Source organism: Rhyacophila brunnea, unplaced genomic scaffold (assembly GCF_057557595.1).
Source record: "Rhyacophila brunnea isolate RB1 unplaced genomic scaffold, BYU_Rbru_1.0 scaffold_20, whole genome shotgun sequence".
NCBI classification, from domain to species: Eukaryota; Metazoa; Arthropoda; class Insecta; order Trichoptera; family Rhyacophilidae; genus Rhyacophila; species Rhyacophila brunnea.
The window spans coordinates 3,999,467-4,023,257 of NW_028232860.1; the positions used below are offsets into that span (position 1 = coordinate 3,999,467).

At 34.2% G+C, this 23,791-nt stretch overlaps 1 protein-coding gene across 2 annotated transcripts; it reads right to left on the reverse strand.

Annotated features, from left to right (window-relative positions):
• Positions 1 to 368: 368 nt before the first annotated feature.
• Positions 369 to 20,104, reverse strand: LOC147071098 (uncharacterized). 2 transcript variants are annotated; one of them, XM_085948301.1, is made up of 3 exons: positions 19,812 to 20,104; positions 3,493 to 3,584; positions 369 to 2,526 (listed from the first exon to the last, which is right to left on the reverse strand). In XM_085948301.1, the coding sequence occupies exons 1-3, from the start codon at positions 19,862 to 19,864 to the stop codon at positions 2,126 to 2,128; spliced, it is 546 nt and encodes a 181-aa protein (XP_085804427.1). In that variant the 5' UTR covers positions 19,865 to 20,104; the 3' UTR covers positions 369 to 2,125. The 2 variants fall into 2 exon arrangements, with proteins under 2 accessions (XP_085804427.1, XP_085804426.1); XM_085948300.1 differs by having other exon boundaries at positions 3,493 to 3,589.
• Between the last annotated feature and the right edge of the window lie 3,687 nt (positions 20,105 to 23,791).

The window sequence follows — 23,791 nt, forward strand, 5'->3', positions numbered from 1 at the left end:
TTTTTTAATTGCCACATTTAAAATGCACGTTAATTACATCGATCGGCCGTCTAGTCATTACGCGCCAGGAGCGTCTTCTTCAGATCTTCAGCGGGTAAAATAAATGGTTAATAAGGATTTGTGACATTTCATGCAAATGGCTTTAAATTGGCAAAGCTGGATGTTCTGTCTTTTTCTACACACCCCAATCTACGCAGTCTAATTCTTCCAACTTCTTCTCTTGCATTATGATCAATTGAAGATAAGCATCTTGGATTGTTGAGTGTCTTCCATTCTTGAAACGTGGAATGTCCAATGGCGTTGCCCCAATTTGACAATTTGATAAATCTATGAATAAATGTCACAAGTGAAAGAAAAACACAACTGTATACTATTTTTTTTACATATTTTATTTATCATTGTGGATTATCTCTACTTAATGGTATTACACATAGTATAGTACATAGAGGTAGTCGGTACACAAAATTTTCACATTTCTTTTGTAATAAATTAACAAAATATTTATGAAAAGTTTGGAATTTATATTTTTGGACAATGGAAAATTATTACTTTCTATACTTTACATTTTATATCTTATTATTATCTAGGTATACCCTTAAAATAATTATAATTTATTATAAAATTGATTTACCATATAAGGATTGGGCTCTTAAGACATGGTAGGTATTCAAACAATAAACAGAAAATTAATTCATCAATAATTATTGTTGTCGATTAATAAGAATGATTGATTAATTTTTTATATAAATATAATGATATTCAGCATTTCTGTAGCAGTTACAATAACTTATGGTTATATAGGTACATATTTATATGTAAATAAATAAACTTTACGTTATTTGATATGGAAAGAAGTGAAAGTGACCATGAGATAATTAAGTAGGCATTTCAACTAGTGCATAAGTTAATTTATTTCAGTAGTTATGACGTATAATCACTATTACTATGCATAGGGCACTTAGTAATTACCGAATATTCTGAAAAACATTGCTTTAAAATTTAAATAACAGACTCATGAATGAATAACATGGACTTTATCAAGTATTCTTTATTTTATGTGACAATATTTCAGTAGACACGAGCGGTATGTAAAGACATGAACGCGAATTTTAGATTTGTACTGTTATTGCAATGTACAGATAGTTGGTTTCAACCACGACTCATATGTTTACAAAAGTCTACATCAGGGGTAGTCAACCTGGTCTCTACCACCTACTAGTGGGCACTGCAGCTTTCATGTGGGCGGTAGGGGTTTTAAAAACATTTTCCCTACCTCATATTTTGTGGAATCAGGCTTAATAATATTATGACCAAAGGAAGAAACCATCTGAATATTTCCGAAAGAGGAGACCTTCGTTTGTTCCTCAGTTTGTACCTTTAGTTTCGCAGCATCAGCTTCATGGATCTCATTAATAATAGGGCTCGAAATGAACCGGAGCGCACCGGAGCTCCACTCCGGTTCGTAAAATCGGTAAAATTATCGCTCCGTCTCGTAGAAAAAAATATTTGACCATCTGAACTAGAAGAGCCACATAATAGAAAATCTAACACACTTATTTGTATAAAATTCACAGTGTTTGATAACTTTCTAAATATCTTCAGAAAATTGTCGAGCGCTCCGGTTCGTAAACTTTTCCATTTCGAGCGCTGATTAATAATTTAATTAAGTAAATGTAATTTCATCAGACTTCATGCTTCTATGTATGCAAAGTATAAATAAAAAGATAGATTTAACTACAGTAAGTTGTTATATAAAAATTTATTCTGCCAAACTTAGCGAAAGTCTGACATAAAGTATTTGGTAAGTAATTATTATTATATACTTTAACTAGCTGTAACTCTGCTTTATACATACTTTATAAATCACCATTACTGTGGAACCGGTGGGCGGTTAGAAATTTTTACTACTAACAGAGATACAAAAGTGGGCGGTAGGTATAATAAGGTTGACTATCCCTGGTCTATATGATGAACCCAGATATTCACGAGCGAGGTCGATTCACGAAGATCATTTTATTCTACAGATCTTGCATCCATAAGAAAGTCATTACTAATATAGTATTAAAAAAGTATTGATGCCTAAGTATCGAAATACCGATACTTTTTGAGAACTCTAACAATAACACTACTGGGTGGTATCTGGTGAACACACCCCGTTGATGGATCTCTTGCAGCCAGGTAAACATCTCGTCTCATCAGACTCGTCCGTGTCAGACATGCGCTGTGCGATCTCTGCTTCCAGAATGATTCCCCGCGGCGCTGGCACGCAGTCTACTTTGATGGTGGCTGCATTTACCCCGTATACCATTTTAACCTTCTGCCTTGTGTCGCAGCTCTCGCCCAGCCTGACGCACCTGGTTGTGAAGCCAGGTCTCTCGTAGGGCACGCGGCCGGTGCTGACGCACACATTAGGCACGCACACTGGGATGAAGCCCTTCTTCGGCATCACCAACATCTGAGTGGCGAGGCAGGGTCCCTGTTTGAAAGCAGGGTGGCATTTGTTGGTCGACGGGTGGAAAATGTATGCTGTGGATGGAATAACGGTTTTAATATTAGAATAGCAGAATAATTTACTAGAGACAGATTCACTCTGGTGGTTATATGATGATGGTGGTGTATCCGGTAGGTCAAATATAATATAACAATGGCAGCTCTTGATCCTTGTCATTTTAAGGGATTCCAGTTCGATGTTATCAAAACTAGGAATCAATGGTTCCGGTTCCATTTCCATCTCTGAATCTGGGATCAGACCAAAACAAGTATGTATTGGATCTTAAATCGATGTTAGCCACTTACTTATTAGAACCCAGTGGCGAAGGGTGGAGTTAGGCTTTTAAGATTCGACATAAATAGTGCACACTAAACTTTATCAGTAATACTTATTTGTTTTCATTGAAATAAGAATACAATTTACAGATGGTGCTGGTTAGTTTTTAAAATTCAATTAAACCCTGCCTGAACCAAACCATAATAGTTTAGGTATGCTATGGGCGATCCGACAAAAATAGTGCACACTTTTGCAGTCATACTTATTTGTTTTCGTTGAATTAAGAATACATATTACAGATGGTGGTGATTAGTTTTATAAAATTCATTAAGCCATGCCTAAAGCACACCGTAATCGAAATTATGTATGGTTTAATTGCATAATTTTATTTGTTTATGATTTTGTGTTTACTATTATCTATTATGAGTTGGTTTAGCAGGGTTTAATTGAATTTTAAAAACTAGCAAACACTATCTACAAACTGCAGTCTTAGTTCAATAAAAACAAATACATTTGACTGACAAAGTTTAGTGTGCACTGTTTATGTCGATTCTTAACAGCCTACCTCCACCCTTCACCACTGTTAGAACCACGACTCTGGTCTCAAACACGTATTAAAAAACAACATGTGAATTTTCTCACACTACCTCGTCCATCGCGGACTACGATAGGGGTGTTTATTTGGTGAAACTAGCTTATTACAATTATTGATTAATTTTATTTACATGGTTTGCAGTCGCAGATCCAATCGTCTTTCTGGTCACCAGGGTATAATAGCTCATTTTCGTCACACTGGGCTGGCATAAACAACGGCTGTCTGTTCTGAAACCAATCAAAACAAAACATTCATTTTAATCAAATAACCCTTTCAAAAAGTCCAATGCCGGGTACTCATTAGCGAGCCGTAACTGTGACCGTTGCAGATACAGTAACCAGTATGGACGCCAAATAATTAGTTCGCGAGCCTAATAAATAATTATTCCGCACCTAGAGTTGGTTACAGTATCTGGAACGGTTACAGTTACGGCTCGCTAATGAGTACCCGCCTTTATATTTTCCAGAAGTTATAGTTAGATAATATAAAATAACGGTAGTAAGTAGAGGAAGGACAGATTCTTCAGGCATTGCGGCCACGACGAAATCACTTTGGTACGGTGTTAGTGTCATTTGAAAGTAACAATACCAACACCTAAATGAATCGCCTACACCTACAATGCCACAAGAATCTGACACAATTCTACCTAGTAATTATGTTCATATTTTTTTTGTCTACAGAGTTTTTTTTTTTGCTAATATTTTTGCTAATAAAATATTTCTAATATTCAATCTAATGCTGTGTCTACTGGTTATCCGATAATGTAGGATATTTAACCCTTTAAAAATACAAATAAATAAGCTTTGTGTTTATGGTTTGATTTATATTAAATACATTCGAAACTTTAAATGTACGCTAAATTGTGTAAATTTTAATTGTTTAATAACGTCTACCACCAACTATTAAATTTACTACCATTAACTTTCCTTTTCTTAAATTTTTGAAGTGTCCAGTAATCGGTACATTTCCTTAGGCTTCGTCCACATAGGCAGGTGCCTTGCTTGGTGGCTACGTGCTAGGTGACATAATCCTAGTGAACGAACGCACACTATTTTATCGCAATGGCCACACTGCTCGCTTCGCGCCTCGCTACGTGATTATGACTCACCTCGTGAGTCTCCTGGCGAACAAACGTGTTGGCTATTTTTATTGTGTCACCTAGTGATTTTGCCATTGTCTATGGATTTTGCAAGATGGCGGATGTTTCTTCAGTATGAAAAACGTCAAACTCCATATATTTTGAGGTTATGAATAATGAGGCATGGGATGAATTGACATTATGCATCCAACAAGTTCGAATTTGAGACTTTCGAATTTTTAAACTTAAATTCTCTGTGAGAAGTAGCTTTCTGGTTAGTTTTGAGAGTGACATATCGTTGTTAACTTGAGCGCTCCCAAATGTCAAATAAATTATTGTACCTAAGCACGTAGTGTGCAATGTGGCAGTAGTGTTTGCAGTAGACAAGCATAGCATCAAGCTCAGGACTAGCGAAGCACATGCCTATGTGGCCGAAGCCTTAGTGAATTATAGAATGCTTTTAATATATTTTCCACGCCTACTGTCTTACTACAACCTCTTATTTTATCTTGTTATTAAATTGTTAATTATTATTTTTAAAATAAATCAAAACAATCAGGGACCGGAAGTAGCTGAAATTTTATCCGTAAATAATCGCGTGCAAGTAGCCCAGGATGGAGGTTTCTAGGACAAGTTCTATTTTTAAATTACTTACACTGGCCGCACAGCTCACCTATTCGTTGACCATCGACAATAAATTAATCTAATTAAAAGGTTGACCTAATGCCGGCCGAAAAAAATATTGCTCCACTTTTTACTAAGAACAACGCGGCAATGTTCGACAATAAACACGTTTCGCGTGCCGTTTCGAGGGAATAAAATATTGTGCATGTTTATTGTTGGAAAATTAGTATGGCGTTTAGAAGTGGGACATTTTTTGTGGAACCGTCGTATGCGATTTGAAATAAATTTATTCTATTATCAAGCCGCGAATCACGATGCTAAAATATGTTTTTTTAACTTTTTAATAATATTAATAACATAGTGGCAAATCGACTTGGCATTGTGATTTGTAATAATAATAATGGTCAAAAATCTATAAACGGTCGAGCTTGCAGTACCTCGGAGTAAAACTATTGTAAAAACGAATGCAGGGAAGATAAATAAATACGTGAAGCAAGCCGATGAAATGAAAAAACAAGTCACATCAAAAAGATCCGATAGATATCAAAAAGTCCACTGATGATATCTGCCACCGGGTGTCACAACTAGGGAATCCAATCCCGAGCCAAAATTTTGATCCCGGGATTTCGAGATTACAATTTGACGATCCCGGGATTAAGGGGGGACGTGCGCCGCGTAGGTCAAAATGGAGCTTTTATGCTATTTTCAAAGCATGATACTGGACATTCCTTAAACGTTGTAGATAATCTATTTATATTTCTTTTGAAGCCTTATTATCCTTTATATTTATTTTAAACATTTGATGACTGCATAAAGTATTTTTATTACATAAAATAGTATTCTTTTAAACCTCTCGCTCTAATGTTTTAGAATATAGTCATATTTCGGTACATAACTGTGCAGTGGTGTTAAGATTTTTTAAATTCATTAATTTTTAAAAGCATTTATAAAACCATTAGTAAAATTTATGTCGACATTATTATAGTGAAATATTTACGATAAAAAATTATATTGATAATCTCTGTGATCCCAAATTTGACAAGAATTAGGAATTTTATTATTCAAAAAATGGGCAAGATTTACACATTTAAAGATAATTCTAAAGATACTGATTATAAGCTATGTCTTTGACCATTCAAATGTGATAAACATTCTATGAATAATGTTTTCTTTATAATAATTATTGACCTAAAAATAAGGTAGTATTTTTTTGAAATACGCCATTTCTATTGGCATTTCCCAGTGGCTAAGCTACAACATACGACCGTAGCCATAAATTGATAAACGACAAATGAAATAGGGAGTAAGATCATGATAACGCGCGTTTGTATAATAAATTGTATTAATGGCTTATATAAACGAGAATTAACTATATTCGTGTATCAGTGTAAATTTACCATTGATGAGTGCGCATGGTTCCTGAAGATACCGAAAGGCGAAACCCGGGTCGCAAAAAACTACTCAAAAGGCATACTAAAAAGCTTATAAGACGTATACTCAGTTAGAATTCAAATTCCATCACGTACCCTCGGTCGATAGTATTAATGGAAGGTTTATATTTTATTATATCACTGAATCGAACCTGCATTTTATTATTATGCTCAAATATCTGTTTCAAATGCTCGATATACCTACACAAAAGATGTTTGTATTGTAACATGTTGGCAAGTTGATAAAAAAATTCTCTTTTATATAATGTAAGTACCTACCTAAAAATGCAAACTGCCGTTTTTGTTTCTAAGCTCCTCATATATCTGTATTGAATTAGGTATAATAAAAAATATTACAAGGCATGAGAGAAGACACCGGAACGAGCCAAGGGTAGCTGCCGCTCGGGTGCCAGCCATAAATATTTACCCCCCCCCCCAAAAAAATATTTTTAGTGGAAATATGACAGCTGAAGTAAAAGAAAAGTTGAAACAATTATTTTATTGTCATCAAAATATATATAATTTTTTGTGAAAAAAAAACTTATTTAATAATATAACATTCTGAATTTATAATGTAAAGCGTCTTAAATAGATAGATATTATATTGTATCAATAGAGCACGGTAGGTAGCACAATTTATAAAAGAATATTTAACGTTATATTTTATAAAGTTCATATTTGTATGTAGGTAATTGAATAACATACGCCGTTTTTGTTTCTAGACCCCTCATATACGAAAAGGAAAATTATAAGTGTCATGCAAAAAATGTCAACAGAATAATATGTACCTACTTAATGCAAAACATTATTATGTAAATGTGAATTATGAATTTATATTTCTGTCATTGAATTTTATTTAATTGTTTTTCATATAATTTTAATGTTTCAATACCTGACATCCATGACCAGAGTCATTGGTACGTGGGACCGACGAATCTACCACTATAATAATATAACTAGAAAAAATAGTAGATGACAGTGCCACCTGTCAACATTCTTGGAGGTGGCTTAGTTCTGCACATGTCAAACTATCATGAGAGTATCCTATCATTTTGTTTTCTTTCACAACCCTTATTTTCATGTCAGTTTATTATTCATATTTATAATTTTCGTTGACATGTATTTTTCCTTCACTTTCCTCATTTAATTAAGTTCAACCAAATCGTTTCGGATGTTGATATATATTCCACCTACGTGAGAATGAGATCGGTGGACGCTGTTTTATAAATTATTAAAATAGGGTCCACTTAGCTCATTCGGTGTGCTTCCATGCGTTACAATTTATATTTTTTGTACCTTTTACTTTACTTTTCATACTGTTTTTGTGACTGTATATATTTATTTCTTCTTTACACTGTGTCTTTGTTTTTAAATTTCATGTTGCGAACGTCTTAAATTTATAATTTGTAATGTTTAAAGTATGTAAAAAAAAAAAAAAATTAATACGTCTCTGCCTGTCTTGCTCTGTCCTACATATTTACATAATATATTTTTTCTCTCACGCGTTACAGATAATTCAACTCAAATATACATAATATTATATAAGCAAAAATAATTACAAGATAAAAAAAACTTTTTATAGGTATACAACGTTTTTAAATTTTCTGTTGAATCATATAAACTTGACTTGACTAGCTTAAACGATCAAAAAAAATGTACTTGATTGAAATAATACTGAAATGTCATTTTGACATTTCATATTGATTTCCATAGTAACGCACGTATATATATATTAATAATTTAGTTGCTAGGACCCCAGTCCCTAGCAACCAATAATATTGGATTGGATTACGGATTTCTTCCGAAATAACTTTTCATACAAAACAGAAATAACTGAAAATGAATTCAATTCTACTTAAAGATGGCTAAAAGTATTAAAAGAATGCATTATTATCGTGTTCTGATATATTCTAAAAGTTTCAAATGTCTAGCTAGTCGGGAAGTTAGCTAAAAATCGATTTCAAGATTTGTACCGGACAATCAACCACCGGACAAATAAGAATACGACTTAATAAAAACGTTGAATAATAAGAATACTGGTCCTTACAGCCTACGACTTAATTTTCAGATGTTATAATATTTGTCAGTGTTTTCTATATATTATATTAAATTTAATGTTATCCTAGATTTGCCAGTCAGCCTAGTTTCTTAATCAGGATGTCTTCGGTCAAGAGCAGAAGATAAGAATCTTCAGCCTTGCTTGTAAACAACATACTGTAAACTATCTACGAAAATACATTACTGGGTCATGTTTGGCAGTTAATATTCAAATGATGTCCGGCCAAAACAAATTTACATGAAGAAGGTTCGTAACGTAGTCTAAAATTGGATAAAGCCACTATATTATAGTTTGTAATTTTAAATTTAAACCAAGGCCAATGTGCAGCTTATTGCAACGGCTATGAGTTGCAATTATTTGGTAAGGAAGGTAAGTAATATAATGCCTACCAGTGGAGAAGAGTGGAGGTGGGCTGTTAAGATCCGACATAAATAGCGCACACAAAACTTTTTCAGTCACACGTTTTTGTTTTTATTGAACTAAGCTACAGTAAAATTGACAGATGGTGTTGGTTAGTTTTTAAAAATCAATTAAACCCTGCCTAAACCAACCCTTAATAGTTTAGGCATTTTATGGGCGATCCGACAAAATAGTGCGCACTTTTTATTCATACTTATTTATTTTCGTTGAATTATGAATACATATTATTACACAATAATATGATGTTGGTTGTATATTTTTAATTAATTAAGCCCTGCCCAAACTGAACCGTAAGAGATAAAATATATTATTCATCAATAAAATATCCAAAATAATGCATGATTGAATAGTTTAATTTTAAATATTTTTTATAGATTGATAAGTTTTTTTTTAGTATTATCTATTGTCGCTTGGTTTTCGCAGGGTTTATCTGAATTTTAAGAATTACAAGATAAAAAGAACTTTTTATAAACAACGTTTTTAAATTTTCTGTTGAATCATATAAACTTAACTTGACTAGCTTAAACGATCAAAAAAAATTGTACTGGATAGAAATACTGAATAAATATAGAATACTGAAATGTCATTTTGACATTTCATATTGATTTTCATAGTAACGCACGTATATATTAATAATTTAGTTGCTAGGACCCCAGACCCCTAGCAACCAATAATAGTGTTTTACTTTTTACGGATTTCTTCCGAAATAACTTTTCATACAAAACAGAATTAACTGAAAATGAATTCAATTCTACTTAAATATGGCTAAAAGTATTAAAAGAATACATTGGCATCGTGTTCTGATATATTCTAAAGGTTTCAAATGCCTAGCTAGTCGGGAAGTTAGTTAAAAATCGATTGCAAGATTTGTAAAGGACAAACAACCACCGGACAAAATAAGAATACGACCTAATAAAAACGTTGTAAATAAAAATAACCAACACCGTCCGTAAATTATATAAACAATTTAAATATATATAATATATATAAATTATTTCTAGTGAATATTTTGGTTGTTAAATAAAAAATAACGAATGTATCGTAAGTGTGTGGGGATGGGATCTATGACAGAAAGAGGAATGGAGCGCTGTAGAGACGATGACCGCCGATAAAAACAAAAAAACACCAACCATTCATTTTCTCAATTCAAAATGAGTAATGATGTTCATAATGAATGAATTACCTATGACAGGATCTCGTTGTTTAATGTTTATGCAATATCCGTCTTGTCCCTACCAGAAAATTAGCGGATATTGGAGAGCGTCGTATGAACGGTCTGTGTCAGCGATGAACTCCAGATTATTGTTTCTTCTTAGAATCACGAATTCTCGCGTCGATGTGCGGTCGCCTACCATGATTCCAGCAATGTCGTCAACAACAGGCGCATTGAATCGACGCACGTGCTCTCCAGCTGGTGTTTTATCACGATTGATGACAATAGCGTGATTGTCACTTTGCAATTCGTGCATGTGTGCTTTGAAGAATTTCAATAATTCATTGTGCTCATTCAACAGGGCGTCCAGTTCGCCGACGATGCGCCTGGCATTAGGCGAATTGAGGCTATTGTAGTCCTCACCGCCCATGAAGTAGATTTGTAAAAATTTATGTGGTTCGTTTGGCATTGGCAGCAATGAACCTATTTTGTGGTATACTTGGCCTTTGATTTTGAACGTAGAATGGAATTGTTGACCATTTGCCGCAGTATTGTGAACTATTTCTGTTGCTCCGAACGAAGTTATTTGGAAGCATGGATTGAATGTATGAATGGACTTCAGGAACAGGTTTGAATCTGGAACCGTGCCGATGAGCAAGCCGTTCAATGGTTCTGGTGGTATCTCAATTTCTGGTAGTTGCACTTTTCCTGATGCGCAACATATCCCGGCTGAGTCATGTTTGAATTTGAGCGCATGACAATGGGGACATTCTTTGTCTATAGCACCAATCAGCATTTTCGGATGAGCGAAATATTCAATATCTGGCTCGTACTCGAATGCGAGACGAAGGAACGAAGCGGATGTAAATGTTCGATGTACTTGTTGGCGTTGTCGGTCATTTGCTCTGCGTGTGTTAACTACGAACCGGCGCGCTTGGCTCCGTTCCAATTGTCGTTGTTGATTTCGTTCAGCTCGTGCCTCTTGTGATTGGGATGCACGCAATTGTGACATGCTTACACGCACGTTTTTGTTATCTTGTAGGATTTGTTCGTCTGTTCTTTCTGCTCTACTATTTCGCATGTTTGTTGCTTTATTCGTTCGACGGCCCAAATGGCCCCCCTTGCGTCTTGCTGGCATTGTGCACTGTAATACACGCACATAAAAATAGATAAATTAAAATAAATCGTACAAAATTTTGCACGCACTGCGTTGTGATATGCCGAATGAAATGTCAAAATGACGCGACGCTTCTCTTGAATTCTTCTTGGACGTAGCGCTATCTGTCATTCAACAACATAAATAATTTCGTTCTGTTTGAAATACGAACGACGGTTAAATTTGTTCATACAAAAATAATAAAATCGCGATTAAAAAATGGGAGGGTGGGAATAGGAGGGTACAAATTTGGGGTTATATGTATTTTTTTATGCCAAATAATAAAAAAAATACAAAAAAAAATTGTCAAAAAAATAAAAGAAAATTTTTCTGGATAGAGATACCCTAATCACCTGGCGGTATGAAATATACTTGTTGTCCTGTTCTCATACCTAACAAATATACATAAAAAAAAATCATAAAAATCGGTCGAGCCATTTCGGAGGAGTTCGACCACAAACATCGTGACACGAGATTTTTATATATACCTATAGAGATTTAAAACAAATTACGTACCTACTGGAAATATTAATTCAAGAAGTTCACAAGTTGAGATTTAGATTTTAAAAGAAGAACGAGTTTTAATAAAAAAAATAGAAACCAATTAATGCTAATCTTAAAACAGTTTAAAAACAAACTTAAACAACACATCACTGAACATTTTATATCCCTGCGATTGCATTGATTTGACACATAGCTGTCGATATTGGTGTCTGATGAGCAGGGGTAGATATATTTTTAGAATAAAGAGCATGAAATATAATAACATTGACCTAGAGAAACCAGCGGTCTCCATGTCGCAACTGGAAGTACAAAACTCGACAGAAATGGATAAGCAGGGTCTTTGAATAAAATACAATAGTATTATTGAAATTGAATTATTGAAGAAATAATTACAATGCACAAATGTCAGATTAGGTACTTGTGATTAATACATTGCCGCGGTGAAAGGTCATTTTATTTATTTCTCTAATTAAATAAATCAATTTATATTATTTATTTAGTTTAAATTTCAAGTTAATTTCCCCCATTAGGCGGCTCTCGTGGTGCAGTGCGTAAGACGGTTGCCTTCCACCTGAGAGTTCTGGGTTCGATTCCCGGGCAGGACACAATATTAATGTGATTTTCTCAAAGTCTGGGTGTTTGTGATTGTTCAAAATTACTAACAACCACCTTGTACGAAAAAGCAAGGACGTGATTATTAATAGTTCTAAAAAAAATCCCCCATTCAATCGTGAATCCGGCCCTGTTTTAAACCTGAAATGACGAAACGGTCTTTATCCAGAAGAGGTCATGGCTGTGACCACTTAAGTCGTAGATAATTATTATTGAGAGGCAGTTGCATACAAAAAAATCAGAGCACCATGAATTAGAAAGAAAACAAAAATGTTATAAGATCAGAAGTGACCTACAAGTTTCAAATGATTAAAAAAGGAACATGCATTGAAGAAAGATAATAAAATTATTGTAAAATACTCTCTTCTGAACGTGAACTAAAATAAGTTTGTAGGAAACTTCATAAAGACTAAAGCAATAATAATTAATATATAATTTTGGAAAACCCCTAGAAAAAAAGTTAAACCGATTGGGATTCGAATTTCAGTTTTTGGAAGAGTGTTCTTACTATTATTTATTAATGTTTTCTACGTTTCAATTGTAAAATTCCATCTATCAGGATGCGATTAATATTAGTTACGGTAAATTATATTGATTGACCAATTGACTGCTTAACTTAGAACACTATTTTACTCCTTATAAGTAGGTAGGTATACAAAGGGCGATGTCAATCGAAAACCACTGTTCTAAGAAAACGTGAATTCAATAACATAGAATACCTCAGTGGCGCACTCAGGATTTAATATTGGGGGGGGGGGGCAAGGAGGAGAATATAAATTAGTCCCATAGGCTCTTTTTCTTCTTCATATAATTATTTTTACATATTTTCACAATACACGGCGGTATATTTTTACAGTTTCTCCTAGTTTTTATTAAATTGGGGGCATAGTGGCGGTAACCGTTGAGCGTGTCATCAGCGACTGGCGGATTGGAAGTGACTAACAGCGACCATGATGGACATGTGCGCCTAGTATGCTAAAACATTACTCAAATAATATCAGCTGTGCTACCCGTTCGTATCGACACATAATAATCAGAAAATATATTGTACAATTATATAATTTAAAATGTTCATGGCCATGAAGTATAATAGCCCCGCAGGCGACTTTTTTTTAATTATTGCTAATTTATGATGTGTGTTTATCTCACTTATCAGGTCAACCCGATACGCCGGGCCCCCAGGCTAGAGCCCTATCAGCCCTCCCCAACCATGACCTACACCACTCCGGAATTCGGGTGGACACCGAGAATTTTTTGACAGTTCCATTAGGGATTGGGTTTCTAAAAAAACCCGACATTAGTGTTTCGAAATTTTTGTGTTAGAAATTAAAATCTAAGAAATTTTTCTAAAAAGGGTGTTGGAGAATAATTACAAATCATTTTTTTACGTGTTTTTATTTGTCTAAGCCCAAGGTATAGTTTATTGCCTTTCAATTTCAATGTTTAAAAACATTCTGATAATTTTCATGTTTGGGGGGTGCCAGGCCCCCTTCCCCCCCCCTGGGTGCGCCACTGGAATACCTGCCTACATATTTACGCATAAATAACAGAACAATGTCGTATTTCACCATTTATGGGTAAATACATTTTTAATGTTAAATAAATATGTATTCATTTCAATGAAGCCTCTGTTCGGTTATTGTATTTTTATGACGAAAGACAAGCTGTTTTCTTTTACAATAGACAGCCCTTGCTCCATTTTAATAAGTTTCGTAATTCTCCACAGGTATAGGTAAATCGCTTTACAGTGGCACCATGGGTACGGCAAATGCGGCTTGCAGTTGTAGTGGTATTGTTTGCTAGCATTGAAACAGGCATTGTCGCAAGCAATTCAATACACGCGCGAATCGCCTATGGTGCCACTGTAAAATGATTTACCTTATACTAGTAATCTAATTATTATTGAATGTGCCAAGTATTTAGTTAAACAAATATGTTATTTGATATAAATATTTTTTAAAACAGTAGTTAGCCGCTCCCGCGGTGGAGTAGTGCCAGAAAATCTATATTTTTGAGACTCACGTCTAGTAAATCCGCACACAGTTTTGCCTGGAGTAATCGCTAACAAAAATCTTCTGTATAAAAACCTTGGTGGACACGATCACGCCGGATTGTAAACATATTTTCCAATGGAAAAGAAATCGTTACTTTTGTACATTGTAATAATATTATATTTTCTAAAGTAAGTGAGGTATTTATGTAGCTAACTAGATAATTCATGGCGTCCACGTAGCTACAACTATATTTACCATACATGCAGGCCCACCCCGTTCATATTATGTTAGAAATATAGAAATGTGCATGGCACGAAAGCGGCTGAATTTAGGAGGCGGTGAAAAATCTGTTATTTTCATTTTATATTTTTAGATTAACATTTTCAAATGTCAGTTAATAATAACCACCCTTAACAAATATCCAGTCGAACAAAGACTGCCATAAAACTATTATAGTAAGAAAACCATCAACCATAAAAACGTAAAATAAATAAGTTTGTAGAATATTATAATAATAAACTGTTTTTGAAGTTATACTTCTTTAGGCACGTTTGGAAAATCAGATCAGAGTGTATTTTTGGCGTGGGACATGCAACACATAATTTATTTTCTCACACAAAAAAACACACTCGATTGGATTCGAACCAACGATTGTTCGGTTATCAGCCGAGCGCACAACCATTAGGCCACAGAATGATACTGCAATAGTGACGATTGTACAGTATATAGTTTAGAATTGTTCCGTTGCTAGGCAGCGAATTTATTATAGTCGGCCATTTACAATTCCTTACGTAAACAAACTAAACGTCATAGTGGCAGTTGTTACTTTAAAAATAAAAACAACGATAAATAATTATATAATTTAGTAATATAAGTTAAAGTGTAAGTATATAAATAAACCAACGGCGTTCCAATAAACGGTCCTTTTTCTTGAGTGTATAATTTAACAAGATAATTAAGAGCTAGTCGAAGAATCTAGTCAATCACAAGTTTTGTTTTTGTTTTGTTACGCCAAAGTATAACTTCTAACGCGCGTACATAAGTAAGTACACACACCGTTTTTTTTATTCAACGAATAATTCCTACTTTGATTTAAAATACAAAAGCAGATCGCCAATAGTAACTCAATTTGGAAAGCGCTTCAGAGAGTATTCAGAGCCATTAGTTAAAATTTGTCGCAGTTAAGTACGGCGCCTATAGCATAGTGGTTTATGTGCATGGGCGCGAGACACAGGTTCGATTCCTGCTGTGTTACTTTTTTCAAAAAACATTTTTTCTATTGGTTATAATATATTTTCTCAGAAGTGTTTTCAAAATTATGTATTTTCAAAAACAATATATTGGATTTTTTTTAATAAACCCCCTCAAACGACTTTTCTGTGTGCGTCTGGCCCAGGCCCCTTCAAACGTAAATTCGGCCCTGTCGCAAGTAACTACAATAAAATATGTTAGATCGAAGATTCATTATATCTGATGAAATAAAAAATAGGTAGGTAGGTATATAATTGTTATAGTATCAACAGAAACAACATTATTTAATATGACTAGATAGATGCTTTGCCGGCAAGGTTGCACCGAGGTCATAGTTCTTCAAAACAACTATCTGCTCCTCAAGTATTCTGATACGAAACAGCGTCATTGTTTTTATGAGCAAAAAAAGCGTTATGGATCACGTAAACTGTGATAAAAAGTATCTAAATATTTTTTTCCTTGCTCATTCTTCACCGTAAAAACATATACCTACCTACCAGTGAGAATTTCAGACTTGGTACGTCTCAACTAGGGAATCCAATCCCGAGCCAAAATTCTGATCCGGGGATTTCGGGATTACAATTTGACAATCCCGGGATCCCGGGAATTTTTTATATTTACAAATAACATTGATAAAATCGGTCAAAAATAAATCTAGTAAAATTAATACTATTTAAGACATTTATTGTTAATATTGTATACGTTCAAGACGTAATGAATGTACTTATGGCCTTTCCGCTTCATAAATCTAATTAGTCAGCCAAATATGAAACTGCCGTAAAACGTATGAGATCATGGTGGAATTATTTTGTTAATAGTGCGAAGCATTGTTTTTTTCCAATCTTTCTCATTTTTATTAATTTATGTGAAAAAATAAAATGAATTGGCAACTTATACATGGATATAAATCAAACTTCATTCAAACTCAGTTTATTTTTAATGTAGTTATTTGTTATTAAAAGTATTTTTTCTGTTATATTTTCGTTTTTATTTTATTTTCCATAAAAAATGATAAAAAAATCAATCCCGAAAGTTTCGGGATTATGTTTATCAACCCCGGGATTCATAGGTATCGAAAATAGCTCGGGATCCCGGGATTGGAATCCCTAGTCTCAACTAAACTATAAACACGAAATAATTTAGATACAATGCTAAAAAAAATATACATCGCAATTCGCAATTACTGTAGGTATAGTGCATGCTATGGCAGGTTTAAGAACTCGGAGGCCCGGAGCATTTACTGATTTTGAGGCCCCCATGAGGTAAAAATACGAAATAATATCGATGCATCTTTTTTCAAGAGTCACATCCTGCAGAGCAGTGTTTCTCAAAGTGTGGTACGCACGCGTACCCCCTGGAGTACCTACAGTAAAAGTTTGGTGGGGTACGCCCTGCACCGGGACTTGGCTGCGCCTGGTGCAACAATTAGCATTAATGCGATATCAATACAACATCCATGCTAGAAGGTGTATCGCATGCGGAAGAAGAGCATTTGTTGGAATTAGCTTCAGACGGATTCTTGAAAAATAAATATAAGGAGTGTACTTTAACATCATTCTGGTTGCAAATGCAACATACTGTGTATCCAGTTTCAACAGAGAAAGTCCCGAAATACATCTTGCCTTTTCCTACTTCATATCAAAAAGGAACAGGCTTTTGGATGTGGAACCGCATCTCAGATTACAATAATTAATAACCAGGGAACCAATTACGATGATCTGTCGTCTCAACATAAACAATGTCATCCTTCTCATTGATTATAATGAATGTTATTTATAATATAACTTTTATTTATGTTTTATTATGAATGAATTTTATTTTATTATTTATTGTGAATGAATTTTATATTTATTATTTTGTTTATGTATCTACTAAAAAAGGAAAAAATAAATATATGTTGGTTGTTAATAAAGTATAATATGCATTTTTTACGAGGGGTACTCGGTATTACGAAAATTATAGAAAGGGTACACAGATGTCGAAAGTTTGGGTTTGTTTGTTTTGGGTGTGAATGTGCTACGGGATGGGAGCATCAGTTTAATAACATTTTGAACACCAAGAAAAACGACATTACACACTTTTTTCCCGTAGCGGCATCTTACTGTGACGTCACGTGATGGTAGACGACATGCACCTCGATTTGATCAGAACTTTATGGTATGTTATAGTATTTATAACATAGAAACACTTCCGGTTTTAGTATTTATTTTGAGTTCACAGAGATTAATCAACAATAACAGAGAGTGTTTCAAACGGTACACGAAAACAGATTAACAAGATAAGAGATGACTCGCCCGACCAAGTAACTAGATGAACTTAACAAAGGATTAGTTCAGTTCAGGTAGGTATCACATTTGACAATTAGACACCACACTTATTATCTCTCGTTAGTGTAAGGTGCTTAGTCTCAAAATAGAAGACCTGTATGATCAAAATGGTCAGATCCAATCAGACTAAACTGACTGGCTGTAAGACTGTGAGAGATTAGCTTAGCGGAGCAATAGCGTTTTGCGGTGTTCAGCCAATAAGCCGCACTATTTATGGGTCTCTTTCAGCGCAAAGCTTTCAAGTCACGCCGCTACATACCTAACTCATTTTAGTCTTTAACGCATTTTTGCTAAACTTTGTCAGATTTTCCTATATTTTAGGCGCAACGCGCGACCCCAAGATGACCTTAATGCCGGGTCCACACTGGCAACATGTCGCGCGACATGTTGCCAGTGTGGACCCGGCATAACAGATACAAAAAGTATTAAATAACCAAAATATAAAAAAAAACAACAATAATTATTATATTAGGTACATAATAAATAGTTGGTTCAAATAATTTTAAGCGATCATGACCGAATTTGTCAGCTTAGGCGGCCATTGTCAACTGATATAAATTGTCTGTCTAAGCCTGATGAAAGCAGTTCTTATAGCTTATAAATCGTGTCGTGAAATGTTATATCGGAAATATATGGCCGTATATTAAAGACCGTTCAATCTCTTTGGGTCGTATGATACTGACATAAAATTCATGTCTAAATAAAATACGGTTCTTGTCGGCTTACAGTTTACACTTAACAGGACGCCAGCAGCAAACAAATTTTGAAAATAGCCGATGTACTGGATTATTTGTTAGGTTAGGTTTTCATTCTTTACCAAAATCAGCTATGAAAATTGAATTAATGTTCATATTGAATCTAATAAAATTGGACACCGTATGGTATACTTACGGTCATCTCTTTCCGAAAGACAGCTCACGGCGAACTGTGCCACGGTGAAATGTTTTACGTACAATTTACATATAACCCTTATAAATAGGTAGCGGATTTCTATGCAGTAAAAAACATGATTATATGCATGCACATAATATACACTTAAAATCATTAAAATTTGAGAACCAGATCTCATTTACAGAATTTCGAAAACAACAGGTAGAATCTAAAATCGCATACATATTCAAGTCAATTTAGATATGTACCTACCAGTGGCAGAGGTAGGCTTTTAAGATCCACCATAAATAGTGCACACTAAACTTTGTCAGTCATACATATTTGTTTTCATTGAAATAATACTACAATTTACAGATGGTATTTGTTAGTTTTTCAAATTCAATAAAACTCTGCGAAAACTAAGCTATAATAGATAATAGTCAAAAAATAATCGTATATCTACAAATTATCTAATGTTATGCAATTAAATCATACATAACTTTGGATATTTTAAAGATAGACTAATATTTTATCTATTATAGTTTGGTTAGTAATAGTATGTATTCTTCATCCCAAAATATACCAAAACTATTATGGTTTGGATAGGCAGGGTTTTATTGATTTTTAAAAACTAACCAATATCATAAATTGGTTCGAAAAAATACGTATGACTGACAAAGTTTAATGTGCACCATTTATGTACGATCTTAACAGCCTACCTCCACCCTTCGTCACTGGTACCTACCACATAATATGTCCAACATAGTTGTATGCACATGTATTTCTGTATTTCTCAGGTCTTTCATAGGTACCTAAAATTGTTTTGTATTATAATTTTTCTGTGTTGTTGCAGTATGCAGGTAAAAGTGTTTAAAACAAGATATATTATAATAGTGAACAGAAGTTAACTGTGGATTATTTATGCAAAATTACCATTATAAAAATAAATAATGAACGCTCATTTTCCTTACATCAGCCGGTTTCTTCGACTCGTCCTCGTTTGTCTCGGGAAATCCGATTCCATCCTGCGGCGCCACGACTTGGAAAACACACCACAATACTGCACAGCTGAAGACACCGAACCTTGGATACGCCATTTCAAATGAATGTCTAAACACACTGAACTCAACACCAATAGTCACTAAACAGCAATAAATAATTATTATTGTTCGTTCACTTCTATCGACCCGCCAATCCTGCGGAAACGCCAAACACTGAATGAATCTGTACACTGTGGGATTTCGATGAAATACTAATGCCGTTAAAATGACTTATCAACTCTTGTATGCATGTAAACATAAGCATGCTTGGGAATTTCCAAGTTATTTAAATTGTATGCGGGCGAGTTTATTCTGACTATATTGTTATCGTTTTGCCACAAACCCGTATCTACAGTATTAATTAATATTTAATAATCACTGTTACTATTAAACGCTTGATGGAAAGACAATGTAAAATAGTAATTAAAGGGAGTGCTCTTGTTTATTCACTGTTTTTTTTTTAAATAACGTGTATCTATCTTCCAGGTAACAACAACAAACTGATACTATTAGCCACTTTACGTTTTTATAAAATTAATTAATACCTACTATTTGTTTTATCGTTATTTTTATTATTTATAACCAGTTAATGAAAAAAGGCTTCTTTTATAGAGCAGCGCTCGAAATGGACCGGAACGCACCGGAGCGCAGCTTCTGTTTGTGAAATCCCCGAGGTTAACCTAATAAAATCATCATACAACACAATAATACATAGTTGAACTAATAATTAATTATGTTAATAAACCATTTCTTTTATTCAACGAATAATTCACAAGATTTGAGGATGTAACATTCAATATATTGAACATACATAACTTGAAAATACCTCAGATATATACCTACTGGAATGTATGTTTATGGAATATGACATTCTCAAATATTGTGAATTATTCCTTGAATAAAAGAAATGGTTCATTAAAAATTGTTACTACGTTCAAGTAGACGTTATAACTAAATATTTGGGGAGAGCCGGTCGTCGGTTAGTAATAATTAAAGGTAATTAATATTCCTTGTTTTAAAACACAAAAACCGATAGCCATTAATAACGCAAATTGATAAGCATTTCGTATAGAACCTACTAGTTTAAACTATCGTAATCAAATAGGAGGCCCGTAGCTTAACTGGTTAAAGCATATTGACGCGATATCAGGGCTCGAAATGGACTGGAACGCACCGGAGCGCCATTCCCAAAAATCCATAAAATTATCGCTCCGTCTAGTGAAAAAAAAAATTGACCATGCGAGTAGGCTATATAACATAAAATATACATAAAACTAATAGTAACTATATTATTAATATTTTTGGACAATTATCGAGCGCTCCGGTTCGTAAAATATTCCATTTCGAGCGCTGCGCGATATATGGGCGTCGTATTTTTTTCAAATCTGATTTTTTCTAGTACGTATAATATATCTGAGGTGTTTTCAAGTTATGTATGTTCAATAATTATGTCGTGAAAAGTAACTACGTTCTTTAAAATTACTTATAGTAATAACATTAACGAATAGAAAACACATTTTCATAAAAATACTGTTGGTATAGCTATGAGTATGAGTATTATTATACACATACAAAAAAGCCTCATTTTTCAGGTACGGGCTTGTATCGGATAACGATAGGTATTGTATTGTTTAAGGATACAGTGCTTTCCAAACATTTGTAATTTAGCATTTTGTGCACCAGCGATAATAATATTATTGTTAATACATTAGTTATTATTGAATTAAACTGTTATATCGCAAGCCTACATTTTAGTCATGGCCCCCACATCCTGAAGCGGGCCCCCAGGTCACGATATTTGACGGGCTAAGGTTAAGGGCAGTGGTCTATAGTAGTGTTTACCAAATGATACTCCGCGGAACTCTGTGTATTTCCTAATGTGAAAATTAAAATAGCAATTTTTGGTGTTTTAAATAAATTAGCTTGAATTGGCGGCACTCAGCATCATATTATAAAGTGCTGATCGCGACCCTCTTTTGTGATAGCCGAGTTATAGGTAAATCATTCTACAGTGGCACCATAGGTGATTCGCGCGTGTATTGAATTGCTTGCGACAATGCCTGTTTCAATGCTAGCAAATAATACCACTACAACTGCAAGCTGCATTTGCCGTACCCATGGTGCCACTGTAAAACAATTTACCTATAGGTACATGTGACACTTCACCATGTTGGATAAATAGTCGTTTTTATTAGTCAGGAAACATACTAAAAGTAATTATAATACAAAATTATTTTCGTCTCATAGCGCCGCAGGCTTTTTTTACTATTAGAGCTTATACATTTACGGCGTGTCTATCTCACTTAACTGGTTGAGCTGCCACGCCGGGCCCCTCCTAAGCCCGGGCCCCAGGCTAGAGCCCTGTCAGCCCCCTCTTCGTGGGGGGCCATGATATTAGTATATAGTATATTATCTAGGTTACTACTCGTAACACAAAGGGGTATCGGGGCGAAAATGGGTTATTATTTTTATGATAGATTTAGATCGTTTAGGTTTAGACTTTATAATGTCATCTTCAGCGTTTCAAAAGTGCGTCGACAAGAGTTATTCCATAATAGGACCCCGCACATGGGGCGTCAATGTCATGAGTGTAGTTTAGTGGTCTCCAAACTCAATAAGAATGTGAGCTACTTATATATAATTATTACTTCTTTATATTTTTTTTATCAGCGTCCTTTATCGTATCATACATATTATTATATTACTTAACATAAATTAAGACATCGGACTTCCAATAAAACATAAAATGCTAATTAATAATAAAATAATAATTGAAAAATATCTTTAAAATAAGTGTGAGTAAAAGTAAAAAAAAGATCGGTGTGTGTACTTATGTACGCTCGTTAGAAGTTATAATTCTTTGGCGTAACAAAACAAAAACAAAACTTGTGATAGACTTAGATTCTTCGACTGGCTCTTAATTATCTTGTTAAATTATACACTCAAGAAAAAGGACCGTTTATTGGAACGCCGTTGGTTTATTTATATACTTACACTTTAACTTATATTACTAAATTATATAATTATTTATCGTTGTTTTTATTTTTAAAGTAACAACTGCCACTATGACGTTTAGTTTGTTTACGTAAGGAATTGTAAATGGCCGACTATAATAAATTCACTGCCTAGTAACGGAACAATTCTGAACTATATACTGTATAATCATCACTATTGCAGTATCATTCTGTGGCGTAATGGTTGTGCGTTCGGCTGATAACCGAACAATCGTTGGTTCGAATCCAATGTGCGTTTATTTTTGTGTGAAAAAAAAATATGTGTCACACGCCAAAAATACACTCTGATCTGATTTTCCAAATGCGCCTAAAGAAGTATAACTTCAATAATTAGTAAAAACAATGGCAATCACTTTCCTCCACATTTTTTTCAATTCTCTGTGAGTACCTTGTGTAAAATGTGCATCTGTGAGTCTGTTTCTATATTTACCTTTAACCATATTCATAGTGGAAAACGTTGATTCACATAAGTATGATAAAATAGTATGATAAAATAATATCCTACGCGAGTTACCGAAAATGCCGACCGTTTGGCGATCACTGGTGTAGTTCTTATAGTTTCCGTCAAAGGTCTCATATCATGTTCATTCTGAAAATATGTCCTATCTGCAAAATTAATTGTTAACTGTTCAGGAGAACGAAAAAACTAATTTAAAAAATATAATTTTTATATGGAGCTATTAGTGGCAGCTATCAAAAAAAATATGCTAGATAGATCATGCTTCTTCTTTGGCCATATCCGCCCCTTAACTGGAGCATATGGACACCACGCGGCGCCTCCAAGAATCCCTGTCGCTCGCAAGTCTTCTTGCTTCATTCCAGGTCAAACCAGCATCCCGTAGCTCCGCCGTATACACTCTGTAGATTGTATTTAGCGGCCTTCCAGGTCGCCGGAAT